The 20,033-nt window shown below is 40.3% G+C and overlaps 1 protein-coding gene across 1 annotated transcript in view; it reads left to right on the top strand.

Annotated features, from left to right (window-relative positions):
• Window positions 1–20,033, top strand: part of MYH15 (myosin, heavy chain 15) — a 159,302-nt gene that overhangs the window by 17,968 nt on the left and 121,301 nt on the right. Inside the window, exons 6-11 of the mRNA XM_010838558.1 lie at window positions 1,285–1,378; window positions 3,326–3,418; window positions 6,221–6,284; window positions 6,375–6,470; window positions 15,146–15,249; window positions 16,482–16,620. Coding sequence (XP_010836860.1) covers window positions 1,285–1,378; window positions 3,326–3,418; window positions 6,221–6,284; window positions 6,375–6,470; window positions 15,146–15,249; window positions 16,482–16,620 — 590 coding nt within the window. The remainder of the gene's footprint in view (window positions 1–1,284; window positions 1,379–3,325; window positions 3,419–6,220; window positions 6,285–6,374; window positions 6,471–15,145; window positions 15,250–16,481; window positions 16,621–20,033) is intronic.

Raw genomic sequence — 20,033 nt, 5'->3', positions numbered from 1 at the left:
CATCTTCTTGAGGAAGAGAGCTCCCTATCCAAATGATCATTTTCAGAGTTCTCTGGTTGGCTAGTTGGATTGAAAGACTGAAAGTCCAGTGGGATTGACCACTGGACAGATAACATGCTATTGTGAGCAGCCAGACTGGAGCAGGCCAAGGTACATTAGTTTCATGCCTGCATGCTCAGTCTGTCAGTTGTGTCCTACTCTTTGTGACCCCCCATAGACTGGGGCCTGCCAGGTTCCTCTTTCCATGGAATTTTCCAGGCAAGAATATTGGAGCAGGTTGCCATTTGCCCCTCCAGGAGATTTTCCGACCCAGGGATCAAACCCCATCTCTTGTGTCTCCTGCATTGGCAGGTGGACTCTTTACTACTGCACCACCTGGGAAGCCCAGTACATTAGGTAGTGGGAATTAAAGATGGTGCCCGGAGGGGCAAGAAAAGGGAGTGAAGAGGAAGGAAGGAAAGGATTTCACTGAGACCATGTTGTATGTTAATCTTGCCGGGAGGAGCACTGGCTGGCCAGGTGAACTGTCAGCACAGTGACCGAGGCAGAGGCTAGGACTCGAGAGGCAGGGAAATGCTAAAGTTCTTGCTCTTCCTAAGCAATGATGATGCCACCTCATGTATTAGGCTATTCCTTGGCTTTAGTCATCCCCAGAAAAATAATAGGGTCTCAGAATCTTAGAGCCAGAAGAGTGGTTAGAGTTCAATCCTTTGCAGAGAGGACAGACTCACTTTTTAGAGTTTCAGACAGATAAAAGCAGACCTTAAACCTATGATGCTTTGAGCGATAAGGCTATAAATTCACCATGGTGTTCTCCCCACATTACAAAGCTAGCTGACTGTTAAAGGTAAAAGGGGAGTATAAAGCTCAACTTCCTGGTGGAGTGACCAGTCGGTTCTTCTCTGAGGGAGAGGGTTGGACCTGGCCATGTGGTCACAGCCTTCATATGTGATAATCTCTTGAATAGTTGGTAATGAAGAGACCTATCTCTAATTAGCAAAGATACCCTTAACCTTTTAGTTAATGGGACCAGGAAGGGCAGGCTTCTTATTTTCATAAAAGTCTTTGATCTTTCTCTATTCCAGATTTTTTGCTAATGCTGCATTTCTAGCCTAAGATATCCCCCCCTCCCAACCAATTAAATGTCTGCCTCTCCTTCAAGTTCCCTCTAAAGTTCCACATTTCCATAAAGCTCTCCCTCTTAGTTAATGCGGTTAAAATTATTTGTTTTTCCTTGCATTTATAATCTTAACCAGTTAACTGTCACTGAATTTCTGATCATAGAGGAGAATCTGGTGCTGGAAAGACAGTGAACACCAAACATATTATCCAGTATTTTGCCACTGTAGCAACCACGGGTGAATCCAAGGAAAAGCTGGTAAGCCTTCATGCATATTGGCAGAAAAGGTGAGGTGGGCCTATCCACTAATGATGGAGGCTCTGCCCTGACCACTTTTGGGAAGAAAGGAGGGGACAATGCCACAAAACAATTAAAAAATTATGAAAAGTCTTTTTTCCCCATATTTTCCTCTCAGGAAAATCATCAAGTGCTCTGAACCAATCATCCAAAACCATGAAATTACATAATCTGCTTTAGATCTGCTTCAAGGGGCCCTTATTGGCCTAATCTTTCTTGGCTGGACTCTTTGAGAATTAGGTACTTAAGATCCACACCATCTTCTGCTCAAACTATGGTCACCAATGCCCTGAATAGCCACTTTTGGTATTACTATTTCTTAATCCCTTTAGCTACTGTGAGATGTCAGGCTTCCTCAAATATTCACTGAGAGAACTCTGCTTCCGTTACCCCTAACTTCTGGTTCAAATTCCAAATGCTCAGTGGATGTACCCTCAACTTTAACCACATTCTAGGTTCTGAAAAACTTTACCTTCTATTTAAATGTTTTTATACTTGGTAATGTTTGCTTTAGCTTACTGGGTTAACAGGTTGATGGTAATAATCTGAGGATACCTAGATATGAGAGTTGGTCTGTAAAATACGCTTAGATAATGCTGCCGCTGCTTCTACTGCTGCTAAGTCACTTCAGTCGTGTCTGACTCTGTGCGACCCCATAGATGGCAGCCCACCAGGCTCCCCCGTCCCTGGGATTCTCCAGGCAAGAACACTGGAGTGGGTTGCCATTTCCTTCTCCAATGCATGAAAGTGAAAAGTGAAAGCTGAGCAGAGCTCAAAACCAATGAGCTATTGAGCTGTTGGAGCCTCTTGTCTTACTATGCCTGAATTTGCTATCTTGCTTTTCAATTTGATACTGGATGTTTCCTGCTGTTTTTCCAAAGTAAAAGTATGTCAAAATAGCAATCTAGTCCAATTTTCAAACCTTAGAAAGTTTCTTTTCCAGCTACCACACTCCTGAATTTGATTAATTTCTTTAGTTATCACTGAATTCTATTATCCACTATATGATACTTTATTTTTGTGTACATTTTAGGTTGTTTGGTGTGCATTTGTTTGGTCTAACCATTGAGTCCTGTGATAATACATAACACAATACATAATACAAAAACTTTTATGAAAAATTTTGCTCATATAGCCCAATTACTTTAAGTAACCCATAATACATAGGAAGAACATAGTATTTATAAGTCTATAGATTCTGAAATACTACATACTGTGAAATTCTCCTCATACAAAGAGTATTTGGGACTCAGTGGAAAGTTTAGGCAGTGGCAGTTTAGGTGCTAAGTGGTCATTAAGACTCATTCAATGAGGGAAAAAAAAGACTTGCCCAAAGTAGATGACCTGCTTTGCCCCATCAGCCTGAGCACATAGTATTTAAACTTAAGACTAATAAATACCATTTCAAGTCACTTCTTGGTATGAACCTCAAGATTACTTAGGGATAATAGCAAGCAAAAATATAACTGATAATGACAAGAGTCTGCTGTATTACCTTAGAATAAATTTCTAGGTGTAAGAATTGAATGGGAAGAGCAGCAGATTAGCAGTGAGGAGGAGTATATGGAATGAAGTTTGGAAATAGGCTATGGTATTTGTTATTATTTACTTTGGTAAAATATCAATTTTCTTTTCCTACTCATACCAATGCCAACCAAAAAAAGAAACATTGCAAGTAAATGACCTCCAACCTATAGTCTTAGGGGCATCATATATTGTCAGTCTTTCCTCCATCTATTTTTCTAAGTTCCCATTCCAAAGTAATATTTTATCACCAAATTCAGAAGTGGTTTTTGGCCATTTATTATCAAAACAAGAATGAGCTTTGACCTTGGTATGGAAGGCTTGCCACATTACAGAATTCTGCCAAACACTTCATCAGTTGTATTTCTCTTACCTGTATCCAAGGAAACTCTACAAGATCAAATCAAACAAGTGAATCCTGTCTTGGAAGCATTTGGAAATGCCAAAACCCTGAGAAATGACAACTCTTCTCGTTTTGTAAGTAACTGAATTGAGCAGTATATTGGAGTCTTTCATTTTTAGCAAATGGTTAACTTCATGCCTGAGCACACAGATCTGAAAAAATTTTTTTCTAGAATATCAAAGAAGGTTTTTGATGACTGTACATAATATTGTTAGATTCCTCAAAAAATTTTGCTAGCTTCATCTTAATACAATTAAGATGAATACCTGAGAAGCTTCTACTAGGTAGTCAATTTCAGGAAGAAAATATGTTAATACTTTAAAATTCCTTACCACTCCCAGTAGGAAAGCTCACTCAGCAAATTCTAATGATGTTTTATATTTACTACATTTTACAGATTTGAAAGTAATTTCTTCTTTATAATTTCCTATACTCCTTGTAAAAGTCATTTTGGTAAGCACTTCCGAATTCACTTACTACAATTACTGTTTCTACTTTTGCCTATGAACCCCCTGCCCCTGGATATATTTCACTGGGGATTTTTTTGACAGGGGATAAAAACACTTTTTTAAAGTATTTTTTGATAACTAATAGTCCCAAGATAAAACGATTTGGATTAAGGTCACTAATCCATTTTATGCCAAGAATGAGTGTCAGGGAGCCATTATATAATTTACAAGGAAATTTGTAAAAGGCTTCCTTTTGAGTCTGCTGCTACTGCTGCTGAGTCTCTAGGCATGGTTAAATAATAGCCTCCTGCTTATTTGACTGGTTTCCCTCCAAAAACCTTAGAGCTGCCCTGACCACACTTAGCTCCGTTTGTGGTATCTGGTTGTGTAACAGGTACTAATACTGGTCCAGAAAACAATGGATAGATTTGGGATTTGTCAGAATGTGGTGAGAACTTCTGCTTAAATACTAAAGAATAAAACTGCGGGGGAAAAAGGCCAAGAGAGGGAAAAGGGAAAGATGGAAAAGAGGGAGGAGAAAAAGAAGATAAAGAAAAGAGTAGAATAAAAGGAAGAAAGAAGAGAATAGCAAGTGGGAAGAAAAATAAATAAGGAGAGAAAGCAATTGAAAAAGACCAAGAACAAGAAAAAAATTGGAAGGATGGAAGGAAAGAAGAAGTAGCGAAGCAAATTAAACAAAGATGGATGAATGGAAAGACGAAGGAAAGACAAGAGAAAGAAAGAAAGGAGGGATTAAAAAAAATCAAGAAATCCAGGTTAACTTCTTTAGATTAATACTCCATACATGAAGTTGGAGACAAGCAGGATACTGGCCCTAGATAGTTAAGGGGCATATCAAAGGAATAAGTTCAATGAGCCAGACTCTTGCATCTTCCCATAAATAGACAAGCACTAAACTCATTAACTTCAGATGGTCTATTTTCTTTGATTAGCAGTATTTTTTGATGTTCTGATTACCTAGTTTTTGTTGCAAAGACTCCTGTATACCCAGGCACCTCCCTTAGCTCTGTGGAGCAGTCCCTCAGAGCTATCTGAGAGGCTATCTTCTGGGCTTAAGTCTTCAGTAAGTCCACTGAATAAACATAATTCTCAACTTTTAGGTTGTGAGTTTTTTTTCAGTTGACAGTACATAAATGTATATGTGTGTAAATGCACATACACATGCAATGACACCTGTGTACATGTTTGTATGTGTTTATGTACAAATGTGTGTTTGTGTCTTGACTGTGTCTTGATGCACCTGGGCTCTGTAGCCTCTGGGCAGACTTTCTGTCCCATCAGATACTGTCTTATGGCTTTTCATTGACAAGGAAGGAAGGGAGCCTCATCTATAATCATGCCAAGGTGATGTTTTGAAACTTAAGTCCCATTGTGTCACTCTTCTGCTTAAAACCTCCTAATGTCTTCTGGGCACACACAAAGTAAAACCCCACTCCTTCCTGTGGCCACATGGCTGACCTAATATGGTGCCTGCTGCCTGCCTACTCTCAGACTCTGCTTTCTTCTCTGCTTTCTCTTACTTGCTGCACTCCTTCATATCTGGCTTTTCTTTTGATTTCAAAACACATCAAATATTCCTCAGTCAGAGCTGTTGCATTCACTGCTTACACCTAGAATTTAGAAGATTTGGGGCACATCTACTTTTCCCATGTGGTATCTCCAGTGTCTAGCAGGTTTTCTGGATCATAGTAGATGCTCAACAAATGTTTGCTGGTAAATAAAAGAATATATCAAGAAGATATTATTTTTCTCATTTTTAGATAGGAACACTGAGGCCTGTAGAAATTCTATAATGCACATAAGAATGCACAGCCAAGAGGAGAAGGGAGGGATAAATTACAGGTTTGGGATTAACATATACACACTATTATATATAAAATAGATAGCCAATGGGGACCTATTGTTCAGTGCAGGGAATTATACTCAATGTCTTGTAGTGAATGACCTGTAATGGGAAAGAATCTGAAAAACAAAATGTATATATGTATATATATGTAAATTATATATAAATAAATTGTATATATATGAAATAATATATATGTTATATAAATAACAATTATATATTTATATATATGAAAATTATACATTTATAGATATAAAACTGAATCTCTTTGTACACCTGAAACTAGCACAACATTGTAAATCAGCTACTCTTCAATAAAAAACAAAACAAAACAAAAGAATACGCAGTCAGTGATGAGCAGATCTGAGGCTAGACTCTGGGCCTACTGCCAGTCCTGATGACACTCTGGCTGCCTCTTGACATTAACTGGTGCCATCACACCCCATGTGGAATTTTTTTTTTTTTAACTTTGGAGGAAGTAGTTACTTTGGGAGTGATGTGTATAATGAAACCATTGCAGCTGTCTGGCATGTTAAATAGGAAACTGTTCTGTGTTCACTCAGGGCAAGTTCATCAGGATGCACTTTTGTGCCAGAGGCAAGCTGTCATCTGCAGATATCGACATCTGTAAGTAGGCACTGCACTGTCTGATCACTTTTCTTCTAAGTTTTGCAAGAACACCTACATTTGAGTCTTTACTCATGCCTTATTATGCAGATTTGCTTGAAAAATCCCGGGTGATTTTCCAGCAGCCTGGAGAGAGGAACTACCACATATTCTATCAAATTCTGTCTGGAAAAAAAGAACTTCGTGGTAAGTGTATTATTCTGGGGGCTGAGTGTCATTCTAAAACAAGACAGTTGTCAGATTATCAGACCTGGAAAAGTACTGTTTAATGTCTACCAGCCTGTTTAGAGGGACCTCAGTTTATTTACCCTAAAATGTACCCAATGTTCTTTACTTTTATATAGGTAGAGAGTAAACGGTAACACTTTTCTTTTTTCAAACACTTTTGGAGGTGGGTAGGATGCCCAGCAGAGGTAAATGAATGTGTGTGTGTATGCATATGTGCACACATGTATGTGTGTGTGTATAAAAAGCATTAGATAATTTAAGGCCTTAAATGATTAAAATCACTTATCACTTAAGTGGGTAGTAGAGACGAGGCCAGAGGTGGGAGGCATTACTATGATGTGTAGTGGTCAATGTGAGTTCTATATAGAAGGGAGGATTTGGGTTGGGATATAAAAAATGGGAATGGGGTTTAACCAGAGTAATGAATGGAGGGCACTTCTGGTAGCAGGAATAGTGTACACAATGTCAGGAAAAGTCAAGGCAAAATCAGGGATCAGAGAGAGCAGGTGAACTATAGGAAAGTGTTTTCATAGAAGACTAGTAGAGATCTTATTTGGATAGTTTCTAAACTCAGGAAGTGGAGGGGGTGTTGTGTGCATGTGTGTGAGTAAATGTGTGGGGTGTGGTGTTTTGTGGAGGAGGATGGGGTAATGGAAGGTCATGATCTGTTGATGGCAGTGGCAGTTAAGCTGGTATGATAGGCCTCTGGCCTCACACCAGAGGCCAGAAAAGTCTTAGCAATGGTTGAACATAGAAATGAGAATGACGAGACAAAAATACTCCCAAATTCAGTAATTTGACTAGGATAAAAGAAATGCCATGAATGGAAATAGAAAAGTAACTTATAGGGTAAGAGAATGAATTTCATGTATTCATTCAACAAATATTTATTGTGGGGTCACTATGTATACACTGCTTCTTAAAGGATAGGTGATAGGGAAGTAAACAGGGCCCACAGGTCCTGGCCCTCATGAGCTCACATTCTAGTATGGAAGACAATAACAAATAAGTAAACAAAAAATATATAATTTCAGACAATGGTAGGTCTATAGAGAAAAATAAAGTGGATGAGGGGATGGAGTGAATTAGGAGTTGGTAGGGCAATGAAAGTTTATATTTTACTTAATTTTGTGTCTTGCAGGGGCACACCCTGTGGCTTGCAGTTCTCTGACCAGGGACTGAAACTGAGCCACATGGCAGTGAAAGCCTGGAATCCCCACAGGTGGTTATATTTTAGATAGAAGAGGCAGGGGAGATCTCTGTAAGGAGGCAATGTTTTGGGAATTCCCTGGCAGTCCAATGGTTAGGACTCTCACTGCTGTGGCCTGGATTTGGTTCCTAGTAGGGGAATGTGAGAGTTGGACTGTGAAGAAAGCTGAGCGCTGAAGAATTGATGCTTTTGAACTGTGGTGTTGGAGAAGACTCTTGAGAGTCCTTTGGACTGCAAGGAGGTCCAACCAGTCCGTCCTAAAGGAGATCAGTCCTGGGTGTTCTTTGGAAGGACTGATGCTAAAGCTGAAACTCCAGTACTTTGGCCATCTCATGCAAAGAGTTGGAAAAGACTCTGATGCTGGGAGGGACTAGGGGCAGGAGGAGAAGGGGCCGACAGAGGATGAGATGGCTGGATGGCATCACCGACTCAATGGCCGTGAGTTTGAGTGAACTCCAGGAGATGGTCATGGACAGGGAGGCCTGGTGTGCTGCAATTCATGGGGTCGCAAAGAGTCAGACACGACTGAGAGACTGAACTGAACTGAACTGAACTGAGGGGAACTAAGATCTGGCAAGCTGTGCAGTGAAGGCCAGAGGGTGGGGGCGAGGGGGTGGGAAAGAAGGCTATGCTTTTCCAGACACTTGAATGAGGGAACAAGTAGGCAAAGACTTCCAGAAAAAAACTTCCTGAGGGAAGAAACGGTGAGTGCAAAGGCCCTGAGGCAGGAATGCATTTGGTTTAGTCTTGGAATAGTATAACGGCCATTGCTGGGGGCAGAGTGGGGCAATGGAGTGGGTAATGTAGGGGCAGACAGGTAGGGCCAGCCCAAGCAGCACCTCGCATGGCATGGCAGAGAGTTTATGTCTCCAGTGCTATGGAAAGTCATCGGAAGGGAAGAATGACAAGCTGATTGGGTTTCAAAGGTATTACATCTGGCATTGAGGACAACAGTGCTCCCACAGGAGTGACTGTGGGATGATTGGAGATCCAGGTGAACAAATTGATGGGGAACAATCCCCTCAGACTGTCCTGCTTAGATGAAGTATGGTATGCATCCAGCAGGGTTTTAACTACCTGGTCTCTAACTCCTAAGTGCCCTCAGCAAATAGAGAAAGCTCTACAAACTGGACAGCTATATTTTGCCATAGGTGCAGTTGGTGGTATGAAAACAGCAGCTGTTCTCCTTACTATCTTCCCTCCATCTCAACCTGAAACAGACTTTTTTTTTTTTAGTTTTCCTTTGAGTAGCTCTGCCAGATGACACTCATTTCTATGCAGTGCAGAGCAGCTAACATGTAGGGTCCAGTGTGGGTACAGCAGTGACTGAAAGATTTTTTGGAGCATCTCTGTTTACTAATAGAACTGTCTGAAGACCCTGGGCTGCTATGGAAAATTCCTATCATGAATTCATGAGCTCATGTACTTTGTTGAGTCTATGGACCGTTGAGATTGATTAGTGTATAAAGGCTGACATCTGGTGGTTCAGGTTGAGTATTGTTGGTTCACTTGTTTATGACACCAATGATCATTCTTTGGAATATTTAAAAATGTTAAACTGTTTGTACTCATCGCTGCCAAAGAAGAGCTTCTGAGTATCCTGAGGAGCGACACAAGAGGGCAGAGCTTAGCATGTGAGGATTGTGTCCAAATTTCCTAAAATAGGAGCATTTGTGTATGACAAGCAAATCAGGTGTGGAAAATGACAGCAGAGGGTGGAGGCTCTGTGGGAACAGTAGCTCGTCCCGCAGAAGGAGCCAAGGAAATGGAGTGATGTGTCATCCAATGAGCCAGCCCCATTTTAGCCTCTACTTGGCCTGGAAGATTCCTTCTCCTCCTTTTTTTTTTTTTCAGTTAATGCTGATTCTTGTTCCAGGCACAGCTAAAACTCACTCCCCCAGTTCCCTTAGATATGGCTCCTTAAAATTCTTCAGTTTTTTTTTTTTTTTAATGTGAACCATTTTCAAAGACTTTATTGAATTTGCTATAGTCTGCTTCTGTTTCATGTTTTGGTTTTTGGTCTCCAGGCATGTAGGTTTTTAGCTCCCCTAACAAGGATCGAATCCCCGCCCCCTGCATTGGAAGGGGAAGTCTTAACCACCAGACCACTAGAGAAGTCCCCAAATCCTTTAGTTCTTAATGCCATCTATATACCACTTATCTACCTTTTATCTTCCTTTATCTAACTGTAAAAGTTAATACCACTTATCTTCCTTTTTCTCTTCTTTGATTTTTTTCTTTATATTTATTTATTGTGCCCACTCTTTCTATTAAATTGGTGTGTAAACTCCAGAAGGAGAGGTCAGGAAACAAATCTTGGCCTCTTGGAATCCTTGACACGTTGCCTAATGCCCTGAGAACTCCATAAAGTGTGTGACAGTACTACACAGTAGTGGCAGCCAAGAGCTGCCCTTGATCTGTTTACTGGGACCCCGAGTGCCTCTGGAGAAGGGAATGGTCAGCATCTGGGCCTGTTTTGGAGGTTATTCAATTCACCCTCTTTACCCATTAGATCTCTCTTGAACTAGCCTCATATCTTCACTCCCTTTCCCCCTACTGGTTATTAGGGGGTGCAAGGTATCTGAATGCTGCCCAACTCCAGAGAATGCTATTCAAATCAGAAGCTATGTGAATGACTCTCTCTGGAGCTGGGCAGTGCACGACCTCTTCAGCTGTACATAGCAGCCCTGAGGAACAGGTAATGATGGATGATGTGACATAGAGGCAGTAGCCACAGAACTCTATTCCTAAGATGATAAACTTCTTTGGGCCCACTGTCAGTTTCACTGTTTTTCATAGTAAACACAATCTTGGAGAACATTCAGCCATTCTGAAAGTAAAATGTAATGTTAGGATGACATGTGAAACAATGCCTTAAATGATAAAACACTCACTCTTAATGGGTTCTGCTGCTGCTGCTAAGTCGCTTCAGTCATGTCTGACTCTGTACGACCCCATAGACGGCAGCCCACCAGGCTCGTCCGTCCCTGTGATTCTCCAGGCAAGAACACTGGAGTGGGTTGCCATTTCCTTCTCCAATGCATGAAAGTGAAAAGTGAAAGTGAAGTCGCTCAGTTGTGTCTGACTCTTAGCGACCCCATGGACTGCAGTCCACCAGGCTCCTCCGTCCATGGGATTTCCCAGGCAAGAGTACTGGAGTGGGGTGCCCTTAATGGGTTCTAGGCATCTCCAACTGGACAGTGGGCTCTAGAAATGAACTCTTGACACCTATACTTTTTGAAAGTGTAAAGCGATTAACTTTTACAGTTAGCATCCTCTCATCCATTCTCTCTCTGCTCCCCACCTCACCTCCCTCCCACCCCTATCCTCCACATGCCCGCAGCCTGGTCAACAATCTTCTATATGGGCCCTTTCTGGCCTAGACAGTCTCTCTGACTCAATAGTGTCTCATGAAATGCATATACTTTTTTTCATTCTCTCAAGGCCATTTCTCATGGTAGAAATGAAATTAATTAAATAAAGGAATCCCTGTTTACATGAAACTCTTCTGAGAAAACCTCAATCCAATTAAAATTTATTGCTCCTTGAAAAGAAGTTTTGATAAGGCCCAGTGGGGAAGATGTTTGAGCTAAAGGCCTTTTTGGGTTCCTCAGACACTCTTGCTTCTCTAGAGCGGCCACCTCCTGCCGAGGGCAGCTGCCCCAGGGAATGGTTACACCAGTGCAGCAGCCATATTTCTGGTTGTAAGGAGATAGAAGAAAAGTCCATTGGATGTGCTAAATGACTTCTAGAAATGATGCTTCTAGAAGAGGGGAGATTGAGGGAGAATTCACATGTAGCACTTGGGCCCAACATTCTGGCTTATTACCAGCCCCCTCCTGAATCTTGACTCTTTCCTCCACCTGGTCCTCCAGTCCTCAAGCACACAGTGTTCTTGCTCTCTGCTCCGTCTCCCTCTGTGCATGTCCAGTGTTGAGCTTGCACAGAAGAAAGACCCTCCTTCTGTCTATGACAAAGGAGGAAATGGAGTCCTGTCATAGTACTCACACAGGTTGGAGCAGTGGGTGGCATAGTCTAGCAGAAGCACTAGAGACTATGTTCTAAATTCAGTTTATCGTTAATTTGACTCTGGCAATTAGTATGCCTTTCTAGCCATTTATTTTCCTTATATTTAACGTGGAGAAAACAATGTCAGATAGAGCACATTTGATCATCATGACTAGGACAAAAAGATAAAAAATGATATAATAAACATGAGTTTAAAAATTATGTACAAGGTGAATCTAGAATGATCTAAAAGGTAATTTTGGCAGAGCAATCTTGGAACATAGATTTTGTTTTTAATGTCAGCCAACTAAAACATGCCTCCACCCTAAAGTACAGCATTTTCTGTACAGTTTAGGTATGTGATTCCTCTAGCCTCCTTGAGGGAAAGGACTATTTCAGTTTTGTATCCTTTCCTCCTCCCATAGCATATGCCTACAGTAGAGAAAATAGGTTAAGTAAATGCTTTGATTTGAAAGACATGGAGATGATGTCTGCATTTGAGCTGGGTGAAGGGACAAGGCATTGTGGCCCCCAGGTGTCTGGCCTGGGTGTGTTGGTGACATTCACTTGCATGAGGAGCCACAGAAGAATAGCTTCAGGGCAGACACAGTAAACATCATTGATTCAATTGCGGTAATGCTGGGTTTGAGCTACTTGTGGCCATTCACCTTGAAATGTCTAACAGGAAGTGGGAGATCTAGGTCTGGAGCTCAGAAAATATAGATTTGAGGGTCATCAGTAAAGTCATGAATGAATCTTGCATAAAATACAGAGAGAGCATACATCTTGATAGCATACAGTCAGGACAGTATTTGATACCCTTGATGACTCCCTCTTCCTGAAAATCTTCCCCCTTGGCCTCCAGTGTACTCCCCTCTTTTATTTCTCTCCTAAACCTCTGGGCATTGCTTAGCAGGTTTCTCTCTTTTATCCAGCACATGAATTTAGAGGGCCCTGGGGCTCAGTCCTTGGCTTTGTCTTGTGGTGATAGATCGTCTAGACTGACAGCTTTAAAGATCATTTCTATCTGATGACTTGCAAAGTTTGATCCTAAGTCTAGACTTTTCTTTAGCATTCCAGACTCACAGATAACAGACTTTAATGTCTCCACTTGGATGTTTAATAGGCGTCTCAAACTTCACATGCCTACAACCTAGTTCCTAAACTCCACCCCACCAGACCTATTCCCACCAGTGTTTAGTAGCTCATCTGAAGCCATCTCCATCCTTCTGCTTGCCTGGGCACAAACCCTTGGAGTTATCCTTGATCAGAATTTTCTTCCACATTATTCTCATTTGTTTCATCAGCAAATCCTGTTGACTCTACTCCATTCAAAATCCAAGCTCTGGCTACTTCTTACCATGTCTGCTGTTACCCCCAAGTCAAGTACCAATTTTTCCCTCCTGAATTAACTCTCTCTTGTTATCCCTGATTCCACCCTCTCCCTCTGTCTTTAAACCACAGCCACAGTAAATTAAAAACAAAAAAATCAGATGATGTCACTCTTCTGCTCAAAAACCTCTTGTGGCTTCCTATCTCACGTAGAGCAGAAATGCCAGAATCCTCACCGTGGCCTGTGAGGCACTGTAATCTGGCCCCTGGATGCTTCTTGGACCTCATGGACTACTCTTTCTTTTACCAACCTTAGCCACTTGAAATTCCAGGCAAGCACCCCACCTCAAGGCCTTTTCATTTGCTTTTTTTCTTTTTAGCAATTTCTTCCCGTACTTACTTATGACTCTCTCCTGTAACTCTCTTTACGCAAATGTCACCTTATGGAGGCCTTCTCTGATCACTGGGTTAAAAATGGAAACTCTGCATATCCAAGACTTTTTATTCCTTTTCCCTTTTATTTTTCTCCTTAGCACTTACTACTGTTTTACATGTCATATTTTTACTCATTTACTTTTAATTCTGTCTTCTGTTGGAATATAAGCTTTATGAGGGCAGGAATGACTTTTTTTTTCACTGATGTATCCATAAAACTTACAATAATTCCTGGCATATTTACTGGATCTCCAATAGATATTGATATAAAGTGAGGCATGAGGAATAATATAAGGAGTTTCCTGAGAAGTATTAACGTTTAAAGGACATTTAAATCTCCATGGAAATAAATACTTTAAAAATTATTATGAATTATATTTCTATTTAAAATATATATTATACTTGGATTCAGCCTGATTTCTTTTGGGTTAGCCCAGTTACTTTCATCAAATAGCTTTACTGAAGTATTACTGACCTAAGTGTAAACATTGACGTGTGTATCTATGAGGTGAAACCATCATCACAATTGAGATAATGCATATATCCATTCAAAATTTTCCAATCTCTTGAAATCCCTCCCTCCTGCCCCTTCTCACTCCTTCAAGCCCTCCTCTCCAAACCCAGTCCCTAGGCAACCACTAATGTGCTTTGTCAGGACAAATGAGTTAATGTTTCCAGAATTTTATAAGATGGAATCCTGCAGTGGATACTCTTTTGTCTGGCTTATTTCACTCAGCAAATTATTTTGAGATGCTTCCATGCTGTAGCACATGTGCGTAGTGCATTCTTTTGTTTGCTGAGGAATAATTAATGATGAACGTTTGGATTGTTTCCAAATAGAGCATTTGGAACATTCACATAGTCCAATTTCTTTGTTTCTAACTTCAGGATAATAGAACTTCACTTCATTGAGTGCTAAACAGAAAGCTCAGATGGGCTCTATAAAGCTTCACTGGGAGCGAGTGTCAGGCTTTAAGAGGTTAATGTGATTTGGCCAAGTTGACTGCAGACATGTTGCTGATGGCCTGCCTTGGCTTCAGCCTGCATTATGTTTCCTGACTAAGTGAATCATGTCAGGAGTCTTAGACATATCAGAGGTGCAGCAGTGAACACACTAGCTGATTTATGGATCCCATGAAAGACAGACTCAGCCTCCTAACAGGGAGGACATGATGTGACAAGGTTATACTGCTAATGTTCCCTGGGTTTTGACCCCAGTTTCTGCCTGCTGCCTAGCTTTTGAAGCTCAGGCATGTTATAATTTTACAAACCATTTTTTTTGTTGTTGTTGTTGTTTTTCTCTGGCCCTCAGCCACATATCTAGGCCAAATTCCTGTTTGCAAAGTTTTGCCAACATGCATTATCTGTTTTTTTTTTTTTCTCTCACACCAATTCAAGTGGCTGCAATTGAATCTGCTTTCCGATTTGGCCTGTCTGGTCTTCTCTTGGGAGGCATTAGAACATGACTGACAAGTTAATAGAGGGCAGAAATTGATTGCAGAGGTTTGGGTGTAGAATATGGATTTTATTTTGGCTTGTTTACAAGTATGCTGTAAGCCGTAAGAGTAAACTGTGAATATTGGTCAATTATTTTCTGAAGCCTTGTGGATTTCTGTAAGCTGTTTAACTGATGGTTTTCCCACTGCAGATGTGTGCCTGGTGTCTGAAAATCCCTCTGACTTTCACTTTTGCTCTCATGGAACAGTTGCTGTGGAGAGCTTGGATGATGCCGAAGAACTGCTGGCCACGGATGTAAGGCTTGTTAGTTATCAGAGCAAAGTCTGGTAATGACAATGAGACATGGAAGAAAGCATCTTAGATCTCCTCTCTTCCGAAGGGTCCTGGAGAAGTGACCTTCCTTCCCCGAGGGGTGGAGAGTGGAAGGTGTCCCTATAAGACTGCTTCTGTCCAGAGTTTTATACTTATTTATTTTGTCAGTATAGTAACTTTGATACATATAGAAAAGTAGGAAGATGCTTCAATGCAATGATAACCACTGTTTTCATTCTTTTATTTTTTTTCTCTTCGGGATTGCTGTTATGTAGTTGTTTTGGTGTTTTTTTAAATCAAGGATCATAATCATTCTACATACGCTATTTGATATATCATTTGCTTTTTGATTAATGTTTAGCATTTCCAGTGTTACTACAAACTCTTCATAAACATTTAATGGATACTTAATATTTTATCAGACATTTGTTCTATAGTTTATTTAACCATTCTCCTATTGTTAGACTCAAGGTTGAGGGTTTGTTTTCCTACTATGGTGAATATCTTTGTAGGTGAGTACATTCTTGTATATCAGATTCATCTTATGCTAGATTTCTAAATGGTAGGATTATGAAATTTTTGTAGTCTCTCGATACATATTCTAAATTAACTACTAGAAGGATTACCGATTTCCACCCTCCTGGAGTGTGTGAAAACACACTTCTTACCATGTGCAGTGGCTTCCTAGGATGCTGTTCTTTGGTGACATAGTTCTTCTTTTCTTAAATACTTCCTTTTGCCAGTCGTCAAAATGAATCTGGAATAAATATGGGATAACATATGGGATCCCAGAAATAAGCAACCCATCAGATACGGTGCTACTTTATCCCATAACCATGAAAGGCAAAATAATTGAGCTCATATAGGCAGTTAATGATAGATTATTGGAAGGGAGAAGAGAGGAACAGGAGAGAAGGCATCTGAGGAGAGTTCTAAAACTACTGAGTTAAACATCAAATCATATGCCTTCCTAATTCTCTTTTAAAGGGATGAAGAGGCTACAGGTGACCAAGAGCCAACAGGGCGCTTTCAAACCAATTTGCACTAGTTTGAACAGAACTGTCACACTTCAGGGCTGTGGTGATCCATCTCCTTCCCTCCGGCAGGCAGCCCATGGCCCACAAGTGGAGGGAGGTGTGATAACAGAGGAGGTGAGGTGCTTACTGCAGCCATTAGGCAAATGAGTACTTGGCCATCTGCTTCTCTTTCTACAGCAAGCCATGGACATCTTGGGCTTTCTCCCTGATGAGAAGTACGGATCTTATAAACTCGCTGGAGCCATCCTGCACTTTGGAAACATGAAATTTAAGCAGAAACCCAGAGAAGAGCAAGTGGAAGCAGATGGCACAGAAAGTAAGGATTACTTTTGAAAACAGGGCATACAGGTGCCTTGAATCCCTGACCCTAGGCCTACTCCCTTTCCTTGCAGTTAGCCTCACCTCTTGGTTTTTAGGAAATGTTGAAATTAATCAGTGATATCCCTCAATTTATGCCCCCCAAATATTGTATCTTTCAGTCATCATTTCTTTGTAGAGTCCTTGTATCTCAGAATAAGACACATTCCTTAATTAATTATTGATGACGCCAGTAAATTTGCTAAACTTGGGTGATAATAGGATTGACTAAGATACAGTGTGCCTTCAGCATGTAGACTCTGGAGAAAAACAGAAAAAGAAGCAAATCACTATGAGATGCGTAAAGCAACATAACGAAGGTGTGAACAAAGATTTTTAGAATTCTAAAGCTGGAGCATTCACTAAGTTGAAAACAAAATGGCTTCTTTTCCCTTTGCTCTTTATTCACATTATAAAAATTTATAGTCATGCCTACTTATCAAAAAGATCTATAGTGAGTGATCTGTCTAGAATGATCATTAAAATAGAAAATCACAATTATGAAAGGAAGGAATAATAGTCATAATGACTTCATTTAATAAAATTCCTGGCATCTGAAACAAAAAGAAAAAAGAATATTCATTCAAATCTTTCAACAAATCTTTTTTAAAATTTTGTATTTTCAATTGTGGTAAAATATACACAACATAAAATCTTACCCATTTTTAAGTGTTCGTATCAGTGGCATTAAGTGCTTTTACATTGTTGTGCAACCACCATCGCAGTTAATCTCCAGAACTTTTTGTCATCCAAACTGAAGCTCTGTATAAAGCAATAACTCCCTATTACTCCCTTCCCCTAACCCCTAGAAAGCATTAGTTTACTTTCTGCCTCTATGAATTTGACTATTATGCATACTTTATATAAATGGAATCATATGATGTTTGTCCTTTTGTGTCTGGTCTATTTCACTTAGCATAATGTTTTCAGAACATATTGCAGTAAGTGTCAGAATTCCATTCCCTTTTAAAGGCTAAATAATATTCCATCACATGTATATTCTACTTTTTGTTTACCTGTTCATTTGCAGACACATGAGTTGCTTCTACTTTTCACTACTGAGTAATGCTGCTGTTAACACTAGTGTTCACATATCTGTTTGAGCCTGTGCATTTATTCTTTTTTGTCTATACCCAGAAGTAGAATTGCTGGATTAAATGATAATTCTATATTTAATCTTTTGAGGAACCTCCATACTCTTTCTCTATGGTGGCGGCACCATTTCACATTCCCACCAGTGATGCACAAGGGTTCCAGTTTTTCTACATCCTCACCAACACTTGTTTTCTGTTTTTTTGATAAGAGCCATCTGTATGGGCATGGTGGTATCTCAGTTGTGCTTTTATTTTCATTTCCCTAATGATTAGTGATGTTGAGTATCTTTCATGGACTTATTAGACATTTGTATATCTTCTTTGGAGAGCTATCTATTCAATTCCTTTGCCTGTTTTTGCATTGGGTTGTTTGTTTTTCTATTGTTTCACAAATAGTTTTTGAGGCCAGTCTGTGCAGGGACTGTACCTGGTGCTAGAGATATACCTGTGAACAAGATATCATCTCTGTCTTGACTGTCTATTGACTGTCTAGTGTGGGAGATAGACAATATATACATAAATGGACAAATACATGCATGAAATCAGAATGAAAAAGCAGAATCAAAGAATAAAGAATAATAGGAATTGAAGGTTTGTTGATAGGGTGGTCAAAAAGTCCCCTTAGAGAAGAGGACACTGGAGCTCAGATGAGAATACAGTGGGAGAAGGTACTCCGTTGCTGCTGTTCAGTCACTCAGTTGTGTCAATTGTTAGTACAATATATACATTGTACCAACATATTAACATATACTTTCCTGGTCTCTTGTTGTCTTTTTTTGTTATTTTTGTCATTGTTGTTGGTTTTTTGCTTTTTCCATGCTTTGAAACAAAGTTTTAAAAATTATTTTTATTACAAAAGCAGGATATAATTATTAAGCAGAAGATACAGATAAGCAAATGAAGCAAGTCATCTTATCCAATCTCCCTGGTGGTTCCTTGTCAGCTTTTTTGCTGGTGTGTCCTCATCGTCCTTACTTCTAACTGCTCCAGAACTGCTGGTCTCGACTCTTGACACTTTTCTTTGCTCATTTTTTAGCTGATTATCTCAAACTCAACTTGTATAGAACTGAATTCTCCACCTCTTCGTAACCCCTGCTACCAACTCTTCATTTTTCAGTCTTTTTACTAAATGTCAACTGGACTCTCCCAGTTGCCCAGACTCAAATCATGGGTAGCTTAGAGCCATCCTGACCTCCTCTCTTTTTCATTGTCTCTACCTTTAAACATACGTAAAACTTACAACCATCCGCAGCTATCATGTTCACTGCCACCACCTAGCCTAAGCCTCCATTTCTTACCAGACAATCCAGAAAGCCTCCTTCCTGATCTCCCCACCTCCACCCTCACCCCATTACTGTGCACAGAGCAGCCAGCAATGACCCTTTCACAGTATAAGCCATTGCATATCCCCTCCTCTCACAGATGGCTCCCATCTTACTCAAAATAAGCTCCGAATCCTCAGTATAGCCTCCTTGTTTTCTCTGATGTCTCTCCAAATCTCTCTCTAATCCCATCTCCCTATTGTGACTGATAATATGAAATTTATATTTGGTCTTTGTCCTAGTTTATGGCACAGAGCTCTTAATTTGGAATTTTCTGAGTTATGAGATCGATAAAGGTACATCTTATGTTAACAAGGTGACTTTTGGACTGTGCCAATAGATGGGGTCTGGTCACCACAAGAACTAACCTAGAGTTGGAACTTTCAGTCCCATCTCTGTCAGGACAGAGGAGAGGGGCTGGAGATGAAGTTCAGTCACCAGTGGTCAATGCCTATGTAATGAAGCCTCCATGAAATCTTAAAAGCACAGTGTTCAGAGAGCTTTTGGGTTGCTGAACTTGTGGAAATTTGGTGAGATTGGCATCCCTGAAGAGGGTGTGGAGGCTCTGCACCCTTTCCGCATAACTTTCTCTAGGCATCTCTCCTATTTAGCTATTATTGAATTATATTCTTTTATCATAAACCATTGATTTAGTACATAAAGTGTTTTTTCTGAGTTCAGTGAGCCTCTAGCAAATTCAGTTCAGTTCAGTTCAATTCAGTCATGTCTGACTCTTTGCGATCCCATGGACCACAGCATGCCAGGCCTCCCTGTCCATCACCAACTTCCAGAGTTTACTCAAACTCATGTCCATTGAGTCGGTGATGCCATCCAACCATCTCATTCTCTATTGTCCCCTTTTCCTCCTACCTTCCATCTTTCCCAGCATCAGGGTCTTTTCAAATGAGTCAGTTCTTCGCATCAGGTGGCCAAAGTATTGGAGTTTCAGCTTCAGC

The sequence above is a fragment of the Bison bison genome, unplaced genomic scaffold (assembly GCF_000754665.1).
Source record: "Bison bison bison isolate TAMUID 2011002044 unplaced genomic scaffold, Bison_UMD1.0 scf7180017864098, whole genome shotgun sequence".
NCBI classification, from domain to species: Eukaryota; Metazoa; Chordata; class Mammalia; order Artiodactyla; family Bovidae; genus Bison; species Bison bison.
Note: the sequence above shows the minus strand (reverse complement) of the source record. Positions and strands in the feature narration are given on the sequence as shown.